The sequence below is a fragment of the Acyrthosiphon pisum genome, chromosome A1 (assembly GCF_005508785.2).
Source record: "Acyrthosiphon pisum isolate AL4f chromosome A1, pea_aphid_22Mar2018_4r6ur, whole genome shotgun sequence".
NCBI lineage: Eukaryota > Metazoa > Arthropoda > Insecta > Hemiptera > Aphididae > Acyrthosiphon > Acyrthosiphon pisum.
The window spans coordinates 102,793,948-102,816,861 of record NC_042494.1 but is presented as its reverse complement, the minus strand read 5'-3'; the positions used below and the strand labels follow the sequence as shown (position 1 = coordinate 102,816,861).

At 28.3% G+C, this 22,914-nt stretch overlaps 3 protein-coding genes across 5 annotated transcripts; 2 read left to right on the top strand and 1 right to left on the bottom strand.

Moving 5' to 3' along the window:
• Positions 1 to 2,944: 2,944 nt before the first annotated feature.
• LOC100160152 (uncharacterized protein) lies at positions 2,945 to 4,655 on the top strand. Its single transcript, NM_001245996.1, is given in 2 exon segments — positions 2,945 to 3,016; positions 3,199 to 4,655. Coding segments are annotated over 2 exon segments (1,398 nt in total). The 3' UTR covers positions 4,525 to 4,655.
• A 701-nt stretch (positions 4,656 to 5,356) lies between these two features.
• On the bottom strand, positions 5,357 to 14,287 carry LOC100169030 (ATP-binding cassette sub-family B member 8, mitochondrial). 3 transcript variants are annotated; one of them, XM_008186879.3, is made up of 15 exons: positions 14,038 to 14,287; positions 13,260 to 13,530; positions 12,944 to 13,099; positions 12,740 to 12,885; positions 12,394 to 12,469; positions 12,153 to 12,293; positions 11,928 to 12,086; positions 11,653 to 11,856; positions 11,190 to 11,309; positions 10,504 to 10,607; positions 10,257 to 10,431; positions 10,014 to 10,192; positions 8,797 to 8,944; positions 7,415 to 7,549; positions 5,357 to 7,329 (listed from the first exon to the last, which is right to left on the bottom strand). In XM_008186879.3, exons 1-14 carry the CDS (start codon positions 14,097 to 14,099, stop codon positions 7,460 to 7,462), a joined length of 2,031 nt encoding a protein of 676 aa, XP_008185101.1. In that variant the 5' UTR covers positions 14,100 to 14,287; the 3' UTR covers positions 5,357 to 7,329; positions 7,415 to 7,459. The 3 variants fall into 3 exon arrangements, with proteins under 3 accessions (XP_008185101.1, XP_016661580.1, XP_029343783.1); XM_016806091.2 differs by having other exon boundaries at positions 5,357 to 6,057; XM_029487923.1 differs by having other exon boundaries at positions 5,357 to 7,549.
• Positions 14,288 to 14,412: 125 nt separating this feature from the next.
• Positions 14,413 to 17,155, top strand: LOC100166292 (cyclin-dependent kinases regulatory subunit). Its single transcript, XM_001943131.5, has 3 exons — positions 14,413 to 14,670; positions 14,761 to 14,888; positions 16,780 to 17,155. The coding sequence occupies exons 1-3, from the start codon at positions 14,612 to 14,614 to the stop codon at positions 16,839 to 16,841; spliced, it is 249 nt and encodes an 82-aa protein (XP_001943166.1). The 5' UTR covers positions 14,413 to 14,611; the 3' UTR covers positions 16,842 to 17,155.
• The last annotated feature ends 5,759 nt before the right edge of the window (positions 17,156 to 22,914 follow it).

Below are 22,914 nucleotides of genomic sequence, written 5' to 3'. Positions count from 1 at the left end.
GACATATGTCCCCAGCCCCACCCATGATTTTTTGGATTTTGCGAGGGTTGTAATTTAGCAGGAATTCCGGAAGTGGTGGCAGGAATTGAGCACTAAATTATATTGGCGTTGAAAAATGAAAATTGGTGGGGGTGGGGACATGTACGTCAAAATGTTAAAGAAAAAAAATAATATTTTAAGTACCCGGTGTTGCTTGTTAAATTCTTAGCTTTTTAAGTAAGTACCTACCTACCTACCGGTACACCTATATTCGATTGATAATTTATTATAATGTAATTTCATATTTTTTAGTAATGCATTTCACCAACATTTAAATCGCTAATTCGAGATGAATGATAGGTACCTATATTGAAACGTTGTTACTAATTACAGTATTACACCCTATAGAAATCATATATCATGATAAGTGATAATTGATAACCATTGAGTAAAAGTTATATTTAATTTTTGATATTTAATTATATCTGTTGAACTTGTGTCAATTTTGCTACATATTTGTAAATAGTTGTGCATGTATATAATTATATTACGTTAACATGCCATATAACGTCGTATCAGTTTATACGAGTCCACTCTCTAGTTTTTATAAAATATTATTTTATGTTTAAGTCAACAGACAGGAAATACAAATTACAAAATACTTTTGCTGTTTGTACCCACTTGTATCTTTAAGACTGGAATCACTAGAACTTGATTGGTTCGACTATAGGAGTCATAGAGGTACGCAACGCTATATAGAAATCGTTGACTATAACGATATTATATATTATGTGTAATACAATAATATAATATATACCTACTAAGAACAATAATATCGATTTAAATCATTGAATTAGGAACTATGATGATATCTATCAATTTTTTGTTAATACATATACAGAGTAACATAATATAGAGTACCTACAAACTATGTTAAAATATAGGTATAAAATGCTTGTTTTAAAACCGTTTATGCATTATTGTATTATAGTTATTAATAATTAGGAAAATATTACAATTTATACAGTAGAATAAATTTTAACTTGTATTTCAATTTTTACAAGTTGCATAGGTAAATAGGTACCTACGTCTTGACATCTTGTGTGGCAATTTTATATTTTACGTACCTATATTAAAATATTAAATTATAAATTATAATATAATATACCTACGTTCTACCTATGCGCTATTTATATTTTTAATTATAAGGACTTGATATTTAAAAGATTCAACTTAGAAGTAGGTAGGTACCTATTTGGAATGTGTTATTTTAATTACAGAATTTTCTGTTTAGTTTTATTGTTATAAGATAAATTAATTTTAAGATGTACCTACTGTAGATTAATCTTTCAACCATATAGGTACTATTAGATATACATATATATATATATATACATCATATTTCATATTTTATCTATAACATTGAATATTGATTAAAAATACGCTGTATATAGTACATATGTACATTTATTTTAAGTATTATTATAATACATATTAATATATTACATATCTTAAAAAAATAAAAAGGAGTTTGTGAGTTACCTATTTATTAAATATTATGTAAGTATCGTATATTATAATTTATAATAATTATATAAAATGAGCTTTAAAACAATATGCTAGTCAACCTCGAAAGCATTCTAAAGAACATTTTGTTTCAATTAACATTTAATTTTAGTTTATATATTATGAACAAAACTATTTTTTTTAAAACTTTAAATGTAGGTATAAGTAAATCGATTAAACGAAAGTATGATTGGATTGTTTTTTTATTCAATGATAAATAATATAATTTAGTTTAATAACTGTTTATGTATAGCGAATACAAGTTCAAAAAAATATTATAATTTTCTAATTTACTATAGGTATACAGAGTGATTCTTTTAAAGTTCAACACTCATTTCTCGAAAAGTGTTAATATTTTTGGGTAGCTTAGTTAACTCAAAACATAATTTATGAAAAAATCATATTTTTACTATTTTTATCGTTTTAATTCTTTAAGTTTTTACTTTGATGGTACACATTTTTAATTTCATATTAAAGCAGAATTTCTTTCCAAAGCAGAACATTTTTTCTGGGAATATCAATATCTATAGTTAACATAAATATCGAATTACTAACAAATTAACAACTAGTTAAAAATAGAAACGTTATATTCTTATTGATATTCTCAGAGTTATGTTGTAATTCAAAAAATATTATCTTTTTTTTAATATGTTGTTTGTAATAAATTAATATTAAATTAAAATGCAGTAAAAAAATATAAATCCGTCAATAAATAAAAATATAAAAATAAAATATAAATAAATAAATAAATAAATCAAAAATGTAAATCCGTCCTGAGGAAACGAGTACTTATTTAACTTTATATTTATAAGTATCACCTACCTATGTGTATACGAATTTGCGATTTGTTAAAAATTAAACTAAAATCTTTGTATAGGCATTTAGGTGATTCGAATTTAGTTATTTATAAAGACATTGATTAATAATTAATTCACATGGTATCAATAATAACATATTATGTTTTACTCAGCTTATAACATTGAAATGTCTGAACAGTGAACATAGTAATTTCATATTCAAGTTAAGATAACATAAAAATAAACGGATTTCCGATTTAGGTTTGAAAAAAAAATGTGAAATTGTTGCCAAACTCGTCGGACAGATATATAAATATGAAGGTGGGTACTGAGTACGAATATCTCCATTGAAATAAATCGGTTACACAATTTCGGATACAGCCGGGTGACATCTTCGAGATGCGATGACTATAAACGCGAAAACTGGTCCTGTTCTAAACTGACCACCCCACCATGACGTAACTATGAGTGCGTATAATTCTTGTCGCGGAGAAAGTGTCATTTGGATGATTACGGTCGATAACTAAGTCAGAGGGGAGTGTGAAGCAAAAAAAAAAACAATACCGGTATCTTGGCAGGATTATAAAAACCCCAGCGAGCTAATGTCTGGCATCAGTTGTATCAGTGGAAATCATACCAATACCATCATAACCATCATCATGAAATTCTTCAAGGTAAGTTGTGCACCGCGCAAAATAACTTAGTAAAACAGAATCGTATTACATTTACAATTACAAATATTCCGCAGTTGATAGTTTAATAAAATTTGTTTTTGATATCGATTTGACGTTTCATTTTTGTGAATCATCATGGCTATCGCCTATAAATTCATTAAAAAAAAAAATTTTTTTTTCAGGCTTGTGTTGTCGGTTTGGCTTTAATAGCTCACTGTGTCGCCGCAGAGGATGCAAAGACCGATAACAAACAGACCAACAAGAGAAGCTTAGGCCTTTCAGGATCGTCGTACGGACTCTCCGGCCTGTCTGGATACTCCGGTTCGTCATCATACGGATACGGGTCCGGCCTGCCTTCATACTCACCAGGCATCGGCCTCGCCGCCCCCATCAGTCACGCATACGCCGCTCCCTCAAGTTACGGATACGCTGCCCCGGCTAGTCTCGGATACTCTTCCTTCGCTGGTCACGGTTACTCCGCTCCGATCGGTCTCGGGTACGCTTCCTCAGCTGGACTCGGGTACGCTTCCTCCGCTGGACTCGGATACTCTTCCTTGGCTGGTCTTGGTTACGCCGCCTCTTCCGGTTATGGAATAGCTGCCCCGTCTTATGGTTATGGTATCTCAGCTGCGTCTGCTGTGCCGACTAGAGTCAGCACTTCCAACCAGATCGTGTCCGTGTCTGTACCACAGCCATATGCCGTTCCAGTGACCCGTCACGTGCCCGTACCAGTCGCACAACCCGTGCCGGTGTCCGTACCCAGAGCCGTCCCAGTCAGCGTACCTCACCCAGTTCCCGTCACTGTGAACAGGCCATACCCAGTCGATGTTCCCAGAGCTGTCCCAGTCAGCGTGCCCCACCCAGTTCCAGTCTCCGTTAGCAGACCAGTGCCATACCCAGTGCCACAGCCGTACCCAGTAGAAATCCAACAAACTGTCCCATACTCCGTCCCGACCCCAGTCGTTGCCCCAGCTCCTGTCTCGTATGCTGTCGCTGCTCCAGCCCCTGTCTCGTATGCCGTCGCTGCTCCAGCCCCAGCCATCAGCTACGCATCCGCACCAGCTTACGCCGCACCATCTTACGCTTCTGAGTCGTACAGCGCCGCCGCACCTTCTTACGCTTCAGCATCGTACAGCGCCGCCGCACCTTCTTACGCTTCAGCATCGTACAGCGCCGCCGCACCATCTTACTCTTCAGCTTCGTACAGCGCAGCCGCACCATCTTACTCTTCCGCGTCTTACAGCGCACCCGCTCCATCATACTCGTCTTCATCTTATAGCGCACCCGCTCCATCATACTCCTCGTCGTCTTATAGCGCACCCGCTCCATCATACTCGTCGTCGTCTTATAGCGCACCTGCTCAATCATACTCTTCGGCTTCCCTGAGTTCGTCCGATTACTCCGGTGTCCAGTCCGGTAGCGGATACAGCTCGTCATCCGGCATCAGTTCCTCGTATGGACCACCGTCGTCGAGCTATTCAGGCAGCAGCGAGTACAAGAAGTATTGAATCGATCACTATCCTTAATTTGTGTCATGTCGCACGGAACTATATTAGTTAGATGTTCGTAATAATTGAATACTTTGTTTTATATATTATAATATATGTATACTACTTGTTAATGTTTTGTACTGTCACAACTTTTCATATTTGTTAATGTTAGTCTGAATTCATCGTGTCGTTTTTTAAATAAAAAATAAATATTACGACTGAAAATGATTTCAATATTATGAATTTACAATAACTATACCTATATACCTACCTATACCTACCAATTTCCATACTGCAATACTAACATTTAAATGCAAATAACATTAAACATAATACACGCTATATTATAATATGTTATCTAATATATATATAGGTATAAATAATATTTTAATTGTTAAAAATGAAAAAATCGCTGTTTAATTTGATGAGAATACCGAATAATATTCTTAATATGGATAATGTTGTCTCATCGTGACTGTAACAAAGTTCACAGTTCTTTGAAAAATCTTCCTCTCATCACAACACATGAATACGGAATACCCATAGGTATTAGGTATGCTTATCAGTACAAAAATACAATTAACATCAACAAATAATGTCATTGACAAATTTGTACAAATTTTGTAAAACAAAACATAGCTGGTATTACTATGAATTATGATATTTTAATATTTGTTCACGTCAAATTATTTTATATACCTATAATACATAACAGAATTTCGGGTAGGTTTCTGCGGTAAAAAATTGCTGTATAATTTGTAAGGTTTGTTAACAAAAATATATAATTTATATATTAAATTAACAATATTATATTAATATATTGATTTGTTTATAAAGTAGGTATATGACATGAAATTTTTGATTGCATTTTTTTATGCATTTATTAACCATTGTATCCAAATAGTACAGCACAATATTATTTAACAATAAATAAAAAATTTGTAAAACAAAATCGGTTTAATACAATTTAAGGTACCTAATAAGCAGTGGTGTAGTGGAGGGTACACGCAGGTACACGGCGTGTACCCACCTCCTAGTTTTATATTTATGCGTGTACCCTTAACGAAAGTTGTGGTACACAGGTCTACGGACCATGAACAAAACGTATTAACGTTACAAAGTAAATAATTATGTTTAATTATTTATGGATCATGAGTTTAAATATAAATCATACTTTATGAGGTACTATTTTATATTATATAGATATATAGACAACTTACAGTTATACGCAATATAGTGGATATACTTGTTTAATATGCTATCTACAAATGAAAATAGTTTCACCAAACGTGTGGGTATAGTACTGAACAATGGGGGGTGTGAGGGGGTATTGCCCCTCCCATGTTTTTTTACAATGATTAAGGAGTATACCCATAAACATTTTTAGGACTACATCACTGCTAATAAGTAACAACAAATAAGTAAATAAACAATTAAATACCTATATTATTAACATGGTTTCTTAAATATTATTTATTATTAACTTTATTAACTTTTAACTTTTACCTTTTCAATTAGATCATTGGTTTTATAATTAACAATATTTCCTACCTGAAATAAGAAATGGCAGCTAGTTTTACATCATTAACAATAGTGCAATACATTTAGGTAATATAACAATAATTGAGTGTGTTATGTGGTTACAAACAGGGCTGTAGACATGGGGGGTTAGGGGCTTCAATCCCCCCTCCTTACAGCATGGAAAGTAAATAAATTTATATCGAATATTTAAAATTATTAATTTATTTCATATATTTTATTAAAATTTTTATCAATAATAGTAATAGATGTTTGTGATGTTATCGGTTATAAGTAAGGTATTTTGTGTATCGTCTATAGGTCGCACTGACAAATCACCATCACCGTAACTGTTTTGATGACAAGTGATGTAACTGATGATACAAATGATTCAGATGATACAGATTTTGAGACTCTGGTTTGTTTTTATCTACAATAAATTGATATTGCTAGGACAATCTGTGAGCTACAAATTTGGAAACAAAAGGGCAAGTGTGTAGCAGTTGGTACTGATGAAGTATTGAAATCAAATGCATTAGATGTTATTAAGCATTGTGACCCTATAATTTTTCTAATTATATTTATTTTCTTAAACATTTTGTTCACACTGCCAAGAACTTTTTCAAGTTTAAAAAGAGTAAAGACCTATCTCACAAATAGTATGAAAGAAGTATATTATAATTATTTATATTTATTTAAATTTTTTTAATTAAACTCTGCTCTAAATAGGATCGTTTAAATGGATTAGTGCTTTTAAGTTATTATTGGCATATTGAAATTATACAAGAAGAAGTACTGGACAAATTATCAAAAAAGTGGAGAAAAATAGATCTAATATTATAATTTAGATTATAAAAATATAAATAATGTGTTATTTTTTCTTAGTTTACAAATAATTTAATATATATAAATATATATTATATTATAATAACCCCCTTTGTTGTTTCATTAACAACAAAGGTTAAAATTAAAAACAACGATTTATAGGAAATAATAGAGACGGTTTGAAAGTATTATAATTATCGATATGAGGCACATCCACCAAATCTTTTCAGTAGTTAAGTGTTATAAAAGTAACCATTAACTGATCATTTAATGATTTTTAACAACAATTATCATTGATTACTTTATTGAAAATTAAAATTATGCATTGCTGTCTGCAAATGTCCAGTAAACCACCCACTGCCCTAATATTCAGGCACCAAAAATTGTACAGTCAAACAGCCTCTGATAACAGTTCTTTTTAAATTATTTGCTATGCTATAATTATAATTTGATATTCTATATACTTCAAGTTGTATAACACTATAACAAATTTAGGTTAATAAAATTAATTCAAAATAAATCTACTAAAAATATTATAAAAACCATAATTAACTAACAATATTACCTAAACAAAGTTTCTTTTCAATAGTTTCACTTTGATGTGTATAATTTATGCAGCATTTGCTTTGTCAGATGTCTGCTGATTCATTAGATTCCAATAAAAGCCTTTCTTTTTCAATAAGGTATTATGGTCCCCAACCTAAAAATATTAATATTATTATTAATTAGTTTAACAAAAACATATTTTATTTATCAAGAAATACTAAATAAGCTTAGTAAAATAATAAAATATAAATATAATACAGAAAAACTAAGTTTTTAGCTTTTTTTTTAGATCTGCTTCTTTAGTAGGCGAGCAGAATAAGTGCTGGATGTTGCATCAGGTAACACCTCTCAGACTTTAAAAATGTTCATTGATACTGTCACTTTATAGGGTGTTACCAATGAGTACCCTCCCTAATCATAAGATTCATGTCAACCTATTTTTACTGTCGATTATCAAGCCTACTTATTGTACATAAAAAAATTGTATAGATTGTATATTTCAATATAATAAAAAAAAACTTTTTTTTAGAAAATTTTATTATTAAAGGTGTAAATGTCTGTATGAAATACAATTTTGGTTTTCTCTAATAATTTTCATATAATCAAGTTCTAGAATTGTATAGTAATGTTTGATTGTGCTGAAAATTAACTTATGTTTAAAATCTTCTTCTTATTGGCGATTTTGCTATCAACAAAATACTGAACTAATCTATATATAGTATCCATCATGTAAAATACAAGGAATTAACCAAATATGAGTTTCAAACGTATATAGCATAGATTATACTATACAACACTGGTTCAAGTATTTTGCACCTCTTTTACCTGTGGTACACACATAGTATAAATTTAATAATACATGATGAAAAATTATGTAGGTTACACCTTTATTTACATTTTTATTTTACCAGTTTTAAATTATATGCCTACCTATGTTATACCTACCATATTACTGTTAAAATATGCGCCTAACACAAACAAAATAAAAATATAGGTATGATAAGAACATAAAAAATATGAGACAATTAAGTGGCGGGAGTTAATTAAATCTGAGTCATAAGGGAATACTTTCTGTGTGAGTGTCAACTAAACCAGTACCGATTTTTATTTATAATAATTTTTTGATAAATATAAGTTCTCATCAAATATAATATATATATATATAAAATATTATATTGCTCAACATCCAATATGAGGTTATAATTGGTTATATCTTTAAAACAGGAAACAACATTAAAGCAAATTTTATACTAAAGATTAATAGAAAATTAATAGAAATCAAAGTTAAGTCATTAAATTAGTAACTGTATTTAAATTTAATTTTATGTAATTAACCTTGCGGATTATCATTAAATTAATTTGCCATATTTATGAATTTTAAGTAATATTTTAACTACTTACTTCAACAATTTCACCTTTATTCAAAACTACAATTACATCTGCATTCTTTACAGTGCTCAATCGATGAGCAATTACTAAAACTGTTTTTCCATTTGCTACAGATTCTAATGCTGATTGCACGTGCATTTCAGACTCTGTATCAAGTGCACTATAAGTAAAAATATTAATATTTGTCATAATTATAATGTATTTGTTTTGACATATAATAGGTTAAGACTACTACTCTAATAATATAAAATATAAAAATGAAGTTTCAAATTCATAACATTTAACCAAGAGCATTAATATAATAGGAAAGTTTAAAGCTTAATAGGAAACTCTTTTACTATCACTAGTAAAAATATTGTATAATTCATTTTTATCATTTTTATTTAGATTTATATTTTTACAAATAATACTTATAACTTTTGTAACCCGTAGTTAGTTTCGTGTTTAAACCTGTAATTAATAGTTACCTAACATGATTAAAAGTACTCTTAGTAAATTAGTCGGTTCAAAATCAGGTTGATCTTTGATAGCACATAATATACATTGGCTGATGTATAACCATAAAATCACATATAGAGTATTTGCCACTATCAATGGGAGCATTTAATTATATGTCTAATTACACAAAATTTTAAGTACAAAATGTACATTATTACCAGCAATAACGCAGACCCTAACCAGGTGCTGACCACTACAAAATGATTGATAGAGAAGACCGATCTCATTTTGACTAGACTAAAAGCTTATGAATTTTACATTTCATATTTATGTGACATACAAAAATAGAGAACTGATATTTTGATGACGACACACTGGTATTTGTTGTCTCCGTCTTACAAGTGCGTAACATAGCAAATTTACGCTCAGCAGAACATGTGTAGCTTCGTTAGTTTAAAAATTATAGTGAATTAACTTATTATGAAACTTTATGGTAAGAATATTAACTGTGTTTGTATGTTGGTTTTTTACGATTGTTCAATTTTTTAGCAAGTTATGCGTATATAATATACTGTAAATTAAAATGCTCAAAAGTCATTTAAAAACAGAATTATTGTAAAAAAAACCAACGTACAAATACAGATAATGTTCTTACCATCAAGTTTCATAATAGGTCAATTCACTCTAACGTTTAAACTAATGAAGCTACGATTGTACGAGCGTAAATTTGCTATGTTACACACTGGTAAGACGGAGACAACAAATACCAGTGTTACGTCTTCTTAACAGACCTTGTGGCTTCATCTAATATAAGTATTGCTGGGTTTTTCAAAATAGCTCTTGCAATGGCTATTCTTTGTTTTTGTCCTCCCGAAACTGTTACACCTCGTTCTCCAACTATTGTATTATAGCCATTGGGAAAAGAGGTGATAAAAGAATCAGCATTGGCTATTTTTGCAGCTTCAATAACCTATAATTTTTCAAATTACATTTCAGACTTTAATTGTCAACTCAATCAATATTTTTTTTTTTACCTCAATGTCTGTTGCCTCAGGTTTTCCATAACGTATGTTTTCTAAGATAGACATAGCAAACAGTATTGGTTCTTGATTAATTAATCCAATTACTCTCTTACGCAGCCAAGTCTGATCAAGATTTTTAATGTCTACACCATCTATTATTATACTTCCTGAATTAACATCATAAAATCTATGAACAATACAGCAAAAAATAGTGATAATTCATTAAAAAGAAAAAATTAAAAACAACAAAAATATGTACCTCATGAGAAGCGCAGCAATAGTAGATTTACCATTTCCAGAAGATCCAACAACAGCAACCACTTTACCAGGAGGGAGAGTAAGATTGAAATCTTTTAATATAACCTAACAAATCATATTTAAACAATATAAGTTATCTTCTAAATTGAACTGTTCCTTAAGATAGGAGTGTATTGAAGCTGAGATAATAAGAATGAGGTGGCTCCATTGACACAAATAGGGGGATAAGGCACCCGTGGACTTGGACACTTGGTCCCACAATTAAAAATTTAGTTCTTAGTACTAAGCAATTATTTTTAGATAATATTATGGAAAGACTTAGTTCCCTCAAAAAATGCGTGCTATTTGCACCTGGGGGTTTAATGATTGTGTTTGGCGTTCAGTGATGAAATCAAATCCTATAAACAGGAGTGGTCACAACGAGTCTCTATAAATAAATAAATAAATAAATGTTCCTTCATTTGTTATAAAATTAAAAATGTGTTTTCATCTCTTAACAATGTGGCTTGCTTCGAATTAGCTTCATAAATTTGTGGCTCACATAATTAAGATTAGTGGCCACCCCAGCCATAAAAAATGTATTTTTACTCTCTAACTTTCAATACATTTTTATAACATACATAGTGGACCCTATTCATGCTGAAATATTAATATTCATTATTCTGTTAACAACAATGTCAACATTACTTGTTCAGGTCTGGTTGGATATGAAAATGTAATATCTTTAAATTCAATTTCCGGTTTAAAAGAATGATGTGGAATCTGAATACCCACGTTAATCAGCGTTTTAGGACTCTTGTTAATATACTGAAAAATATAAATACATACAATTAGTCCAGTTTGAAAAATAAAAATATTAAACAATATACATAGTTTTAAAAATTTCAACTGATAATAATTATACTCAATTTAGTTTAATAATGCCTAAATTTGGACAAGCATACTGAGCAAGATTGATTATTTTGCAAGATTCAGGGGCTCTGGTTGTTGGTGGGCTAATGGACAGTGGCGCTAATAGTGCTTACTGTGGCAACAGACATACCTGGACACTACAGATTTTTGCCAGTTGAGTGGGTATTTTTATCCTGAATAGAGTATAGTTTATGACATTTAATAGCAAAAAAAAAAATGAAAAATGTCTATAGTTTACTTCAAATATTCTGGACCCTGCAGCGACACCTTTTACATAATGACCAAATAATAATGAGAATTGCCCTAAAGAATGTTGAAGCATTTGGGTAACCATGAGAAAAGACATAAGCTGTCCAGGATCAAGACTGCTGGTCGTCATAAGTTGTCCACCGAGGAATATTGTTCCCAAAACAATGCCATTTAGGAACACATTACTACTAGCCTAAAAATAAAAATAGTATTTTTGAACTACAGTTAAAATGTTTTAAGAGCTTATTAAATAGATGTACATACTTGAAAGAGCCCAATACCATAACCTAACTTCCTATGCAATAATCCGTTATTTTCAATTTCTGTCAAAAATCTTTCACATTCTGTAGATTCAGATGCAAAGGCACGAACAGTTCTCATATTTCCAATCACTTCTTCAGCTATAATTGTTGATTTAGTACCCTGTGTATATAATAAATAAATAAAATATACAAATTATATAATTTAGTTTTAATTAAATGTAAATACTTGTTCTTGAGCCAGTTTGCTAAGTTTTCTCAAAATAGAGCCAAGAAATGTGCCTATAACAATGATAGTTGGTAAAATAATAGCTACAGCTCCAGTCATTTCTGGTGATGTGTTGTATAGAGCATATACTCCACCAATTAACTAAATTACAAACAATAATTAATATCCAAAAATATATTGACTATATAACAAAAACATTTTAAAAAAATCTTTGAAAGAAACTTGTTTCTAACCTACGTACTTGGGTAGCATTTTTAAGACCTTGTATTATTACAAGTTTAAATGAACTTTTAAAATCTTGTACATCAGTTGTTAACCTATGAAAAAATATTTAAAACATTTACCTATAATACTAGTCTAGAATTAATAATAAATACAAAATCTGTTTACCATAAATATTAAGATTGAGTTCAAAATATCTTAAAAAAATTCAAAATATATAGTAATAATACAATACTATCATGAATTCTCTTACCAATTTAATACAGTAACTTCCCCACTATGAAAAAAATATTTTGGTTTTTGTTATCGGTAAACAAAAATTGTTACATACTATGTAATTATTTTCATCAAGTAATTTAATTTACCTTTGCAAAATATCTCCTGTACGAGTTTTATCAAAAAATTCTAGCTCCTGTTGAAGTATAGATGAAAAAAGATTATATTTCATACGTATAGCAACATTTTCTCCAACTTTTGACAGCATGCTTATACATATAAATGTTGATATGCCCTAGAAAAAAGATTGTTAATGACTAGTTTTAAACTTAAATATTTGGCTACAATTTTACCTGCATTATGTAAAGCGCTATCAGTTTGAATAATGGGTCGCTAAGTTTTTTAAAATCAAATGGTACTCCATCTCTAGCAAACTGAAGTATAGTATTTATAACATGTTGTAAGTTGATTGGAATACTTAAATTGCACAGAGCTACAATGAATGCAGTCTGAAAATGAATAAATCATTAAATAACTTAAGGATCCTTAAGTATGTGGCTATTATAATTTATAACACTTTATACAAGAAATATAACTAAGCACACAAATGTTGCAATAGTCTCTTTTATTAAATAGCTATGGTAATTACTGCTTAATTAATATACTTACAGCAATAGCCGCTATTAAATTAAATAAATCTGGTGACAAATAAGACAATAACTTATTCCAATCAAAATGGTTGTCAGATGTTGATTCTTGTTCTATATGTTGACAATGGACTATGTTACTTCCGTTAAGTAAATATCTACATCCAATATATCCTACAGATCCAACAAGCATCCATCTTGGATTCAATTTACTTAGATTGATTGACGATACTGGAATTGGTATTTTATTTGCTGCCTTTTTTGTAAGGGATGAATAACTCCTAGTTGGTTGTCTATGACACAACATAACATAAAATGAAATATTTTAATAAATTAAGTAATTATATACCTAGAATACTCTTGAAATATTATAGAATGCCAAATCAAATCAAATGAAATTTAAGAATTTATTAAATTAAAAAATAATTAACAGTTGACTGCCTTTGAAGCGATGGATTAGTTATTTGTTCAGTTACAGGATATGTGCCAATATTTTACATATGATGTATGTCTTACTTTACCTGAACCAAAACATAAAATATACAATTAGGCTGGCCAACAATTTAAGTATAAATTGTAATTTGTAAATTAATAATCTAACATTAATTGAATTATCTATCAGTATTTTATTTATTAGTACTACTTATATAATAGATTTAATGGTTAATATTAATTTTATAAAAAACATCTTTAATGAACACATTTTTATTAATAAAACAATCAACTCAATAAATTATCTATTAATATTGTATAGAAATAAACCAACTCTTGCTAAAACGTTCAAATTGTAACTTACTTACCTAGTAATGAAGGAACGTAGTGTTGACAAATTGATCGGTTTAGTACAAAATAAACGTAACATGACAATATTATTGATGGAGATTAAAAAATTAACCAACCTAAATGACACCTTGATTTTTAATAGTTAATATAATATTGGTAAGGTCAATTTGATCTGTGGTAAGGTTGAAGTTTGAACTTCAGCTTCATACCTTCAACATAATCTTAATTCTTAGATCATAAATCAAAATGCATAAATAAATAAATTATTCATTTTTCAAATATCTGATAATACTATCAATTTTTCATAAGTGTGATACCATAATAGCAACACGTGTTCAGTTATTATCACCTCCGGGGGTGTGTTTAATTTTTCATTATTGATTTTGCCGCCAAAATGTTTGTTATGTTGTATACTTAAATGACTTGTTGTGATAGTTTTTTGAGTGCTATAATACTCATTATTAGGTTGCATTAAAATTTTTTTTTTGTAAAAAATATCCTGATCTATATAGGAGTTTTCATAATATAAAATATATTCTAATTTCTCAACGCTTTTGTGACTCAACTACATTTCAATAATTGTCACCCAACATGTCTAGAGGAGACATACAATATTCGACAAAATATGAAGACAATATGTATATTTACAGGTATGTGCAATTAATTTAACATAAAGCTTTAACTGTTTTTGTATCAATTCGTTTTTGAATAACCATTGACTTTGGCAACATTTATGGTAGACACGTAATCTTACCTGAAGACATGGCCAAACACGTACCCAAGACTCATTTAATGACTGAAACTGAGTGGCGAAATCTTGGTATTCAAATGACATCTGGCTGGATGCATTACATGAGATATGACCCAGGTATGCATGATTATTAATTTTATTAGTTTTTATAAATAAGACATAAATGTACAATAATATAGGTACGTAATTCAAAATTTTACATAATATGATAATAATATAGGTACCAGATGTACCTATACATATATATTTTTAAATTGTATGTAGTATGAACTCATTTAAAATAATTACCTAATAGGCTTGCTAAAATATTTAACTAGATATATTATACTTTCTAATTTTTACCCTTAAAAAAAAGGTTCTGAATGCTACAGAATTATTGAAAATAAATTAAATAATTGTTTATGCATTTCAAAAGATTACAAAAAATACAAATAATAATATGCATTTTGTATAAACAAAACCTTGAAATATGCATCTAATAAAGGTATGCTCTTAAAACTATTAAGTAATAATATGCTCTTATCTTTAATATTGCATACATTTTCTTTGATTAATATTAAAAACATTGAATTTTGGTTATAATTTAAAGAGAAAAATTGAATTGTAGATATCAACTCGACAATTAAAGTGTAATTTTATTACAAAAATATACATTTATACCTATAGGTTAAAGTAGTTTTTTGTTGTAAAACATAATTCAGTTAAACAGAATAAAAAAAATTGCTTGGTTAATATAAAAAAATGGCATTATTTTTTAAACAAATTAAAATAAATATATTATCATGTATTGTATTAAATTTCTTTGATGAATTGATATTATCAACTGGTTATTGTTTTTTTTTTATTAATATTCAAAAAGTAAGCCGAATTATTTTTATATGTTAAATGGTATTAAAATATAATCATTTAAAATCAGTCATTCATTTTGAAATATTAAAAAACAAGTTTAAATTTTTTTAATAAAATAATTGAAGTGAAATAAAAAATAACCTCTTCTAATATGATCTTACCACTAAAATAATACCTATTATGCATTTATATTTTATACCTATGTAATTTAAATTGTCCTTTATGTTTTCTCAGTTAAACAAATTGTGGACATTTCTTACTACCATCAAACTACATACTCTTAAGAGGACGTCATACCTACAGTGGCGTGGCGAACGGTAATTTTAGAGGCAATTGCCTCTGAGATTTTTCTTAAATAGAGGGGTGGGTGGTAGCCGATGGGTCCCCTAGTAAATGTGATATGATATTCTCAATAGGTAGTCAATAACGATCTGAAATATAATTAGTTATATTATATTAATACATTATTATGCATTAATACTTGGGATATTTGTAACTTGCCTCTGAAAATTTTTAGTTCGCCACGCCACTGCATACCTACATGTGTTATATTCGTCTTACATACATACGACATAGACAATTTTCGTTCACCAGTTTCAATGGTGTGTTGTTAGTTTTGATATTAGAGTGGACCTATTATCAAACTTTTAACAATTGGTTTGGACATTATCTGTGCTTTCCCATAGGTTTTTACGATATTTAAATTTTTAAGTGAATTATGATTTTGTAAAATAATAATATTTGAAAATACTCATACTTCACTTATAATTAATTTATCGTAAAAAACCTAAGTGAGAACACAGATAATGTTCCTACATAAAAGTTTGATAATAGGCCAATATTTAGGCTAATATCAAAACTAACAGCACATTATTGAAACTAGTAACGAACGTTTTTTATGTCGTACATGTGTATGACAGAGACAACACATGTGGATACAAAGTCCTTTTAAACAATAAAATCTGGACTCCAATAAATTCAAATATTGAATGAAAATACTAATAATATGTTTTTTATTTTATTATCTATCTACCTTCATTTATTTTAAATATCTTATAGACTTTGAAAGATTACTAATGTTGACCATGTTTTATAAAAATCAAATAGTATTATTAGGTATATACATATTTTATTATATGACCTTATTATTTTGTTGCAGAGCCTCATATAGTGCCATTCAGAAGACTTAAAAATGCAAATGATTCTCAAACAACGCAATGATGTGATAATTAAGTATAATTTGTTGTGGTTTTAATAATTATGTATTAAAATAAATAAATAAATTTCACAAATAATGTTAATAAATGTAAAATTTTAATATTTTGTTCAAATATTTAATAATTAATTTTTTATTTCCTGAATGTGTATTTATAAAATTAATTTTTATTTAAAAATGTTATATCATATTTATGGATTCAAATAATATTGACTAATCTTATCGGTTTATATATCATTTGAAAATGTAAACTAACTATCTTTTATAGGATATTATCTCCCCAATAAACCATAATAAAGGAATCTATTCAAAACAATAACAATGAATTGATTTGTGTGATGCATTATGTTTAAATATAATACATTTCTGTTCAACATTAGAATCGAGATTTGAAATGTTTAATATAATTTATTTTACATTGATATTCATGTAATCATGACTAAAAAGTTAAAACGAAAACACTATTACTTGTGATAGCATTATGGAATTAGGTTTTTTTATGTTCAACATTACTTGCTAAAATACACAATCATAGCAGTACTTATATTACAGGGCTAAACTAGGCTCTCTGGTTTATGGCAGACAAGTTAATACAACTGACTGTAATGAATAATCCAAAAATAAATCATATTTTGTATTATCTTGTTTATTTTTTTAATTTTATCAATTTTTTATGAAGTACGATATTATTATATATAGCTAGTTCTTCATTTAACATTAAAAATATAACTACAATACAAGTAGGGAGAAAATACACTACAGGTACACTAAATTTAAATATCTCTTTACACTCCTTTGATGGAACAATGAGTGTGCCATAATATTCAATAAAAACTTTTTTTAAAATTTATTATGATCATTGAATTCCCATAAAAGTATAACTAATAAGGTGAGAAAGTGGGTGTTGCTCTGCTGTACAATAGGTTACAAGTGGGTCACTGTAATAGATGGTGTTAAATTTGAATTCAGTGATATAATATCATTGTATAAGAAACTGTATAAGTAATTGTATATAATTATACGGTGTAGTCTATACCTGTATAACCTATTTATGTGGAACCTTGTTTTAAATTTTCAATTCTTAGATATAAAAGTTGAACATTTTATACATTTTAACTACAAAATAGTTAATAAATTTTAAATTTCATACATTTTTTCAAAATTCGATCTTTAAATGCTTATAAAAAAAATGTTGCCTATATATCTTTAATATTTTTCAACTGCTATTATAACAATATATCAGGAGCCTTGTATTAAATGTTTACGCTTTTTACCCAACAAATAAAATGTTATTGACGGTTATAGAAAATTATAATTAGAAAAAAAAAACTAAAAAATTGAAAACTGACAATGCCCGTAAACAGCTCAATACGAGTCAAAATATTTTCAAAATAGTTTGATGAATTGTGTCAACATTTTAACTTTAAACGCTTGTAAAATATTGTAGACAGTTTATTGTCGATATTTATTAAATGGTATATGAAAAACAGAAGTCAGAAAAAAAAGTCAAATAAAAATTAATAAATACATAAAAAAATTAAATTAAAGTATTAAATTATAATTTCTAATTTTGAACATGGTAGGTCATAAAATTAAGGTTTAGGAAGAAAAATCCAATTTATTTATTTAAAATTTCACATTAGCACATTGGGGGCAGGCCGAGGCGGGGGACAAATATCTAGGATCACATTATGTTATCTTACCAATCGGTAAAGTACACTATATAGGCCATGCTGGTCATGTCACCATGATGTTACTCAAAACTACACCAACATTTATAATATTATACATTTATTTTCATAAAAAAATCACAAAATAATATTCATTTTCTTGGTTTTTGAGACATTTCATTCAATACTTTGTCTACATTAACGTCAATATCGCGATGAATGCTTAACATTGCTTAACCATTTAGCCTCTTCTAAATTAAAAAAATAAAACATTACAAAATGCATAGGTTAATATATTATTTCAGTAATCGTTTTTCTTAAACAATGATATGATATCATTGAATTAAAATTTAATACCATCCATTATACAGTGACTAACTTGTAATCTACTGTACAGCAGAGTGACATCCACTTACCTGCTTTTTTTTAATGATTTTTTAAAAGATTCTTATTGATTTTTTTTATTAAATTTAGATTTTTTAATGATTTTTTTATTAAATATAGCTTTTTTAAGATTTTTTTAATAAATATAAATTTTTTATTGATTTTTTTTATTAAATATACATTTTTTAAAGATTTTTTTTAGTGGTTATTTATTGATTTTATTTTGTTTAATATATATTTTTCAATTAAATACCGATTTTAGATTCTGAGCGGAGTAAGGAAGCTATTGTTTTTACAATGGTGTTTTTTTTCTTTTTATATCCCGTATACAAAATTTCGTCCAGAAGGAGTGTTTCGATTTCAACATATAGTAGCTTATCTTTTAGAAAATTGGATCAAGATGGTACTTTAGAGTGGTCATTTTTCGATTTTCTCAATAGTCATTTAATGCCACGGGAAAAACCACCGGAAAATTACGAAAAAATGCTAAAAATGGGATTTTAATTTCAAACGCTTTGTTTATCACCATAGAAACGAATAAAAAATTATAATATTTTAATATTAATTCAACTTACATGATAAAATAAATAATAACAAAATATAAAATATCCAGACGACAAACCGTCTCCGCTCAGAATCGTTTTTCTTATACAATGATATTATATCATTAATTTTAAGTTTAATACAACCATTATACAATGACCCATTTCTAATCTACTGTACGTCTGTACAGCAGAGCGACATCCACTTACCTGCTTTTTTTTAATGATTTTTTTTATCAAATAAAGATTTTTTATTAAATTCAGATTTTTTTATTGATTTTTTATAAAATATAGATATTTATTGATTTTTTATCAAGTGTAGATTTTTATTAAATACACATTTTTTAATGATTTTTTTTATTAAATACACATTTTTTTTATCAAATAGATTTTTTAATGATTTTTTTAATATTTTTTATTAATCATCTGTAACAGTAGATGGGTCATTTTTATCTTCATTAATTTTGGGCACAAAAGACTGAAGTACCTACATTTATTTGTTTGTATTTTCTAAAATATTAAAAATACATAGTCACAAAGGAAAAACGACGATTTTTAAGGGAAACTAGTTTTTGATGAAATCAATATAGTTTATTTTGATTTAAGTCAAAAAATAATAAACTTAGATACCTTAAATTTTAACTAAATATTTATATGACAATTTAACATACACAATATTCAAAATATTTTAATCTTTTTGAGTGGAAATGAGCTAACCCATAACAAATATTCGATTTTTTAATGTTTTTTAAATTATTGTCGATAAATAATTCTAAAATACCTAAAATTTAATAAACAGATAATCATACTACATAGTTGTTGTTAGTAGAAATTAAAAAAAAAGTTGAGCGTAAATCTAAAATAATATTTTATGTGCGTATGAAGTTAGAATTTTGAGAATTTCGCTGAAAAATGTGAAAATGTGAAAATGATTTTGTATTTAGAAATTCATATTTTGTTATAATTTAAAAAAAAGGTGGACACAGTAGTTGTAATGGATGTGTTATATTTTAATATAATGATAAACTATTGTATACGAAAAATGATTCTGAGCGGTTAGCATAGTTCTTTATAAGATTATTATTTTCATTCGTTACTATGGTGATACACAACGGGTTAGTAATAAAACTAAAATCCCATTTTTAGCGGTTTTTCGTAACTTGTCGGTAGTTTTTCTCGACGCTTTCTAAAATTACTTGCAATTTTCAATTTTGACCTCCCAAAAGTACCAACTATGTTCACTTTTTTATCAGTAAAGATGCTGATCTCAAAAATCGAAGTTTACTTACTATCCAAAATGTTGCTGACAGACAGAAAAAAAACACACACCTTTGTAAGACCAATACATTCTTTCACTCCACTCAGAATCTAAAATTATTCGTGGGTATTTACTTGAAAGTTTTAAGTACCTATCTTAGGTAGGCTACCTATATTATATTTTATACAAACAATGATATTTTTAAATGCAACTTTTTCTTGAAAGAATTATATAAACAATTACTATTTGTCGGATGTCGCAATACCCGTTTACACCAAACAGACTTATGGTGCCAAAAACAGAAACAAAACAGAAACCCTTTGATATTTACCGCTTTTGAGCGGACACAGAAATGTCTCCAGAAATACGAACATTATGTGGCGGAAATGTTTCCATTTTGTCTTTAAATTTGATGCAGATTTGTAGCGAGATGAAAAGTTGCTGTTTTGTCGGCTTGATGTAAACCCGGTATAATACACTAATTATTTTATGAGATAAGTTTTAATTTTTATAAATTCTTATATTTTTAACTCAATACATACTAAATATTATATAGAAATTATGTTTAAATGTTTTTGAAGGGGTTGTTATGGATGTTTTATATAAAATTATAGGACTCGATTTTCGATATTCCATTTTCAAAATCCATAAAATTGTTTTACATTTTTTTGTTTTTGTTTTCACTTTTTTAATTTATAAATAATTGGTATAATAAATTAAAATATCAAAAATCTAGTCCTATACGGTAACAGATTCAACTCTTCTCTTCGACTTTTATTTGAGGTTTTTTGCTCTAAAACCATTCTGTCACCCGTGTTTTTGGAACTAAAAAAATAAGTTTTTAGTCACACCTACGGCTGTCACGGCAATACGGTAATGGATGGATGTGCGTGAAGTTGCCCCCCCCCACCATGACCAATTTATTTGAAAGTTATGTTCTCATTTTGCAAATAATTTGCAAATATTTGAGAATTGTTTTTCAGAATTTGCAAATAAATTCCCTGTCCGGCATAAAAAATATAAGACAGGGGGGCCAACTTCACGCAGTCCCCCATTTTGAGCTACAAATTTCAAAATGATACCATTATTTTGCAAATAATTTGCAAACATTTGCAAATCGGTTTTCAGAATTTGCAAATAGTTTCCCTGTCCAGTATAAAAAATATAAGACAGGGGGGGCCAACTTCACGCAGCCCCCCTTTTGAGCTACGAATTTCAAAATATACCATTATTTTGCAAATAATTTCCCTATCCAGTATAAAAAATATAAGACAGGGGGGGCCAACTTCACGCAGCCCCCCTTTTTGAGCTACAAATTTCAAAATGTTACCATTATTTTGCAAATAATTTGCAAAAATTTGCAAATCGGTTTTCAGAATTTGCAAATAATTTCCCTGTCCAGTATAAAAAATATAAGATAGGGGGGGCCAACTTCACGCAGAATTGATACTAATCATTTATGAGCTTATAATTGCATAACTCATATTTTGCTACGAAATTTATTTCTGCCAATAAATATGCTATTTTAATTTTGTAGTTAACATAAATTGGTTTGTAAATCATAAATTATTATTATATTATTTAATCCATATGGCCGTTATATAAATTATAACACCAACGAAGATGCCGTAGAACTACGAATAGAAATATGTTATAAGTACAACTCATATTGTTTTTCATATAGGTACTTTATTTAAGTAACCGGGCGGGGCTATGATTAGTTGCTAATTATTTGCTTTATTTGGCATAGTTTTAGAGAGGATCAGATAAGTGGGTGGCCTACCTGTACTCGGACAACCCAATTAAAAAATGATGACATAAAATGTTAAAATGACTTGCTAATTTCGAAAACTTACTTCCTAAATATTTGCTATTTTTTGGCATAAATTAGAAGTGGATTGGGACAAGTGCATGGGTCAAGTTAATGTGCGTATATTATTGGTATAATTTTGAAATTTGTAATTTTAATTCAAATATAGGTTACAATTTTTTTACAAACAGGCTTTCTTTTTTACCCATTTTAATAATTTTTGTTGAAATTTCGTATTGTATAAAAAAAATCTATAAGTAATAAAAAAAAAATGTATGCTTATCATTTATGAGCTATAATTGCATAACTCATATTTTGCTCCTACAAATATAAAGTAAATAAAAAGAAATTGTTTGCAATTTATTTGCAAAATGTTGGTATTATCTTGAAACCACTAGCTACATATAGGGGGGG

Bases quoted from the DNA above. Each gene is read 5' to 3' on its own strand.
- LOC100169030 (XM_029487923.1), bottom strand. From the start codon at position 14,099: ATGTTACGTTTATTTTGTACTAAACCGATCAATTTGTCAACACTACGT. The intron at 10,608-11,189 runs GTAATGTTGACA...ATGATTTGTTAG, and splicing joins ATCCAACCAGACCTGAACAA to GTTATATTAAAAGATTTCAA. The intron at 7,550-8,796 runs GTAAGTAGTTAA...TAATATTTTTAG, and splicing joins ATAAAGGTGAAATTGTTGAA to GTTGGGGACCATAATACCTT.
- LOC100166292 (XM_001943131.5), top strand. From the start codon at position 14,612: ATGTCTAGAGGAGACATACAATATTCGACAAAATATGAAGACAATATG. The intron at 14,671-14,760 runs GTATGTGCAATT...CATTTATGGTAG, and splicing joins GACAATATGTATATTTACAG to ACACGTAATCTTACCTGAAG. The intron at 14,889-16,779 runs GTATGCATGATT...ATTTTGTTGCAG, and splicing joins TTACATGAGATATGACCCAG to AGCCTCATATAGTGCCATTC.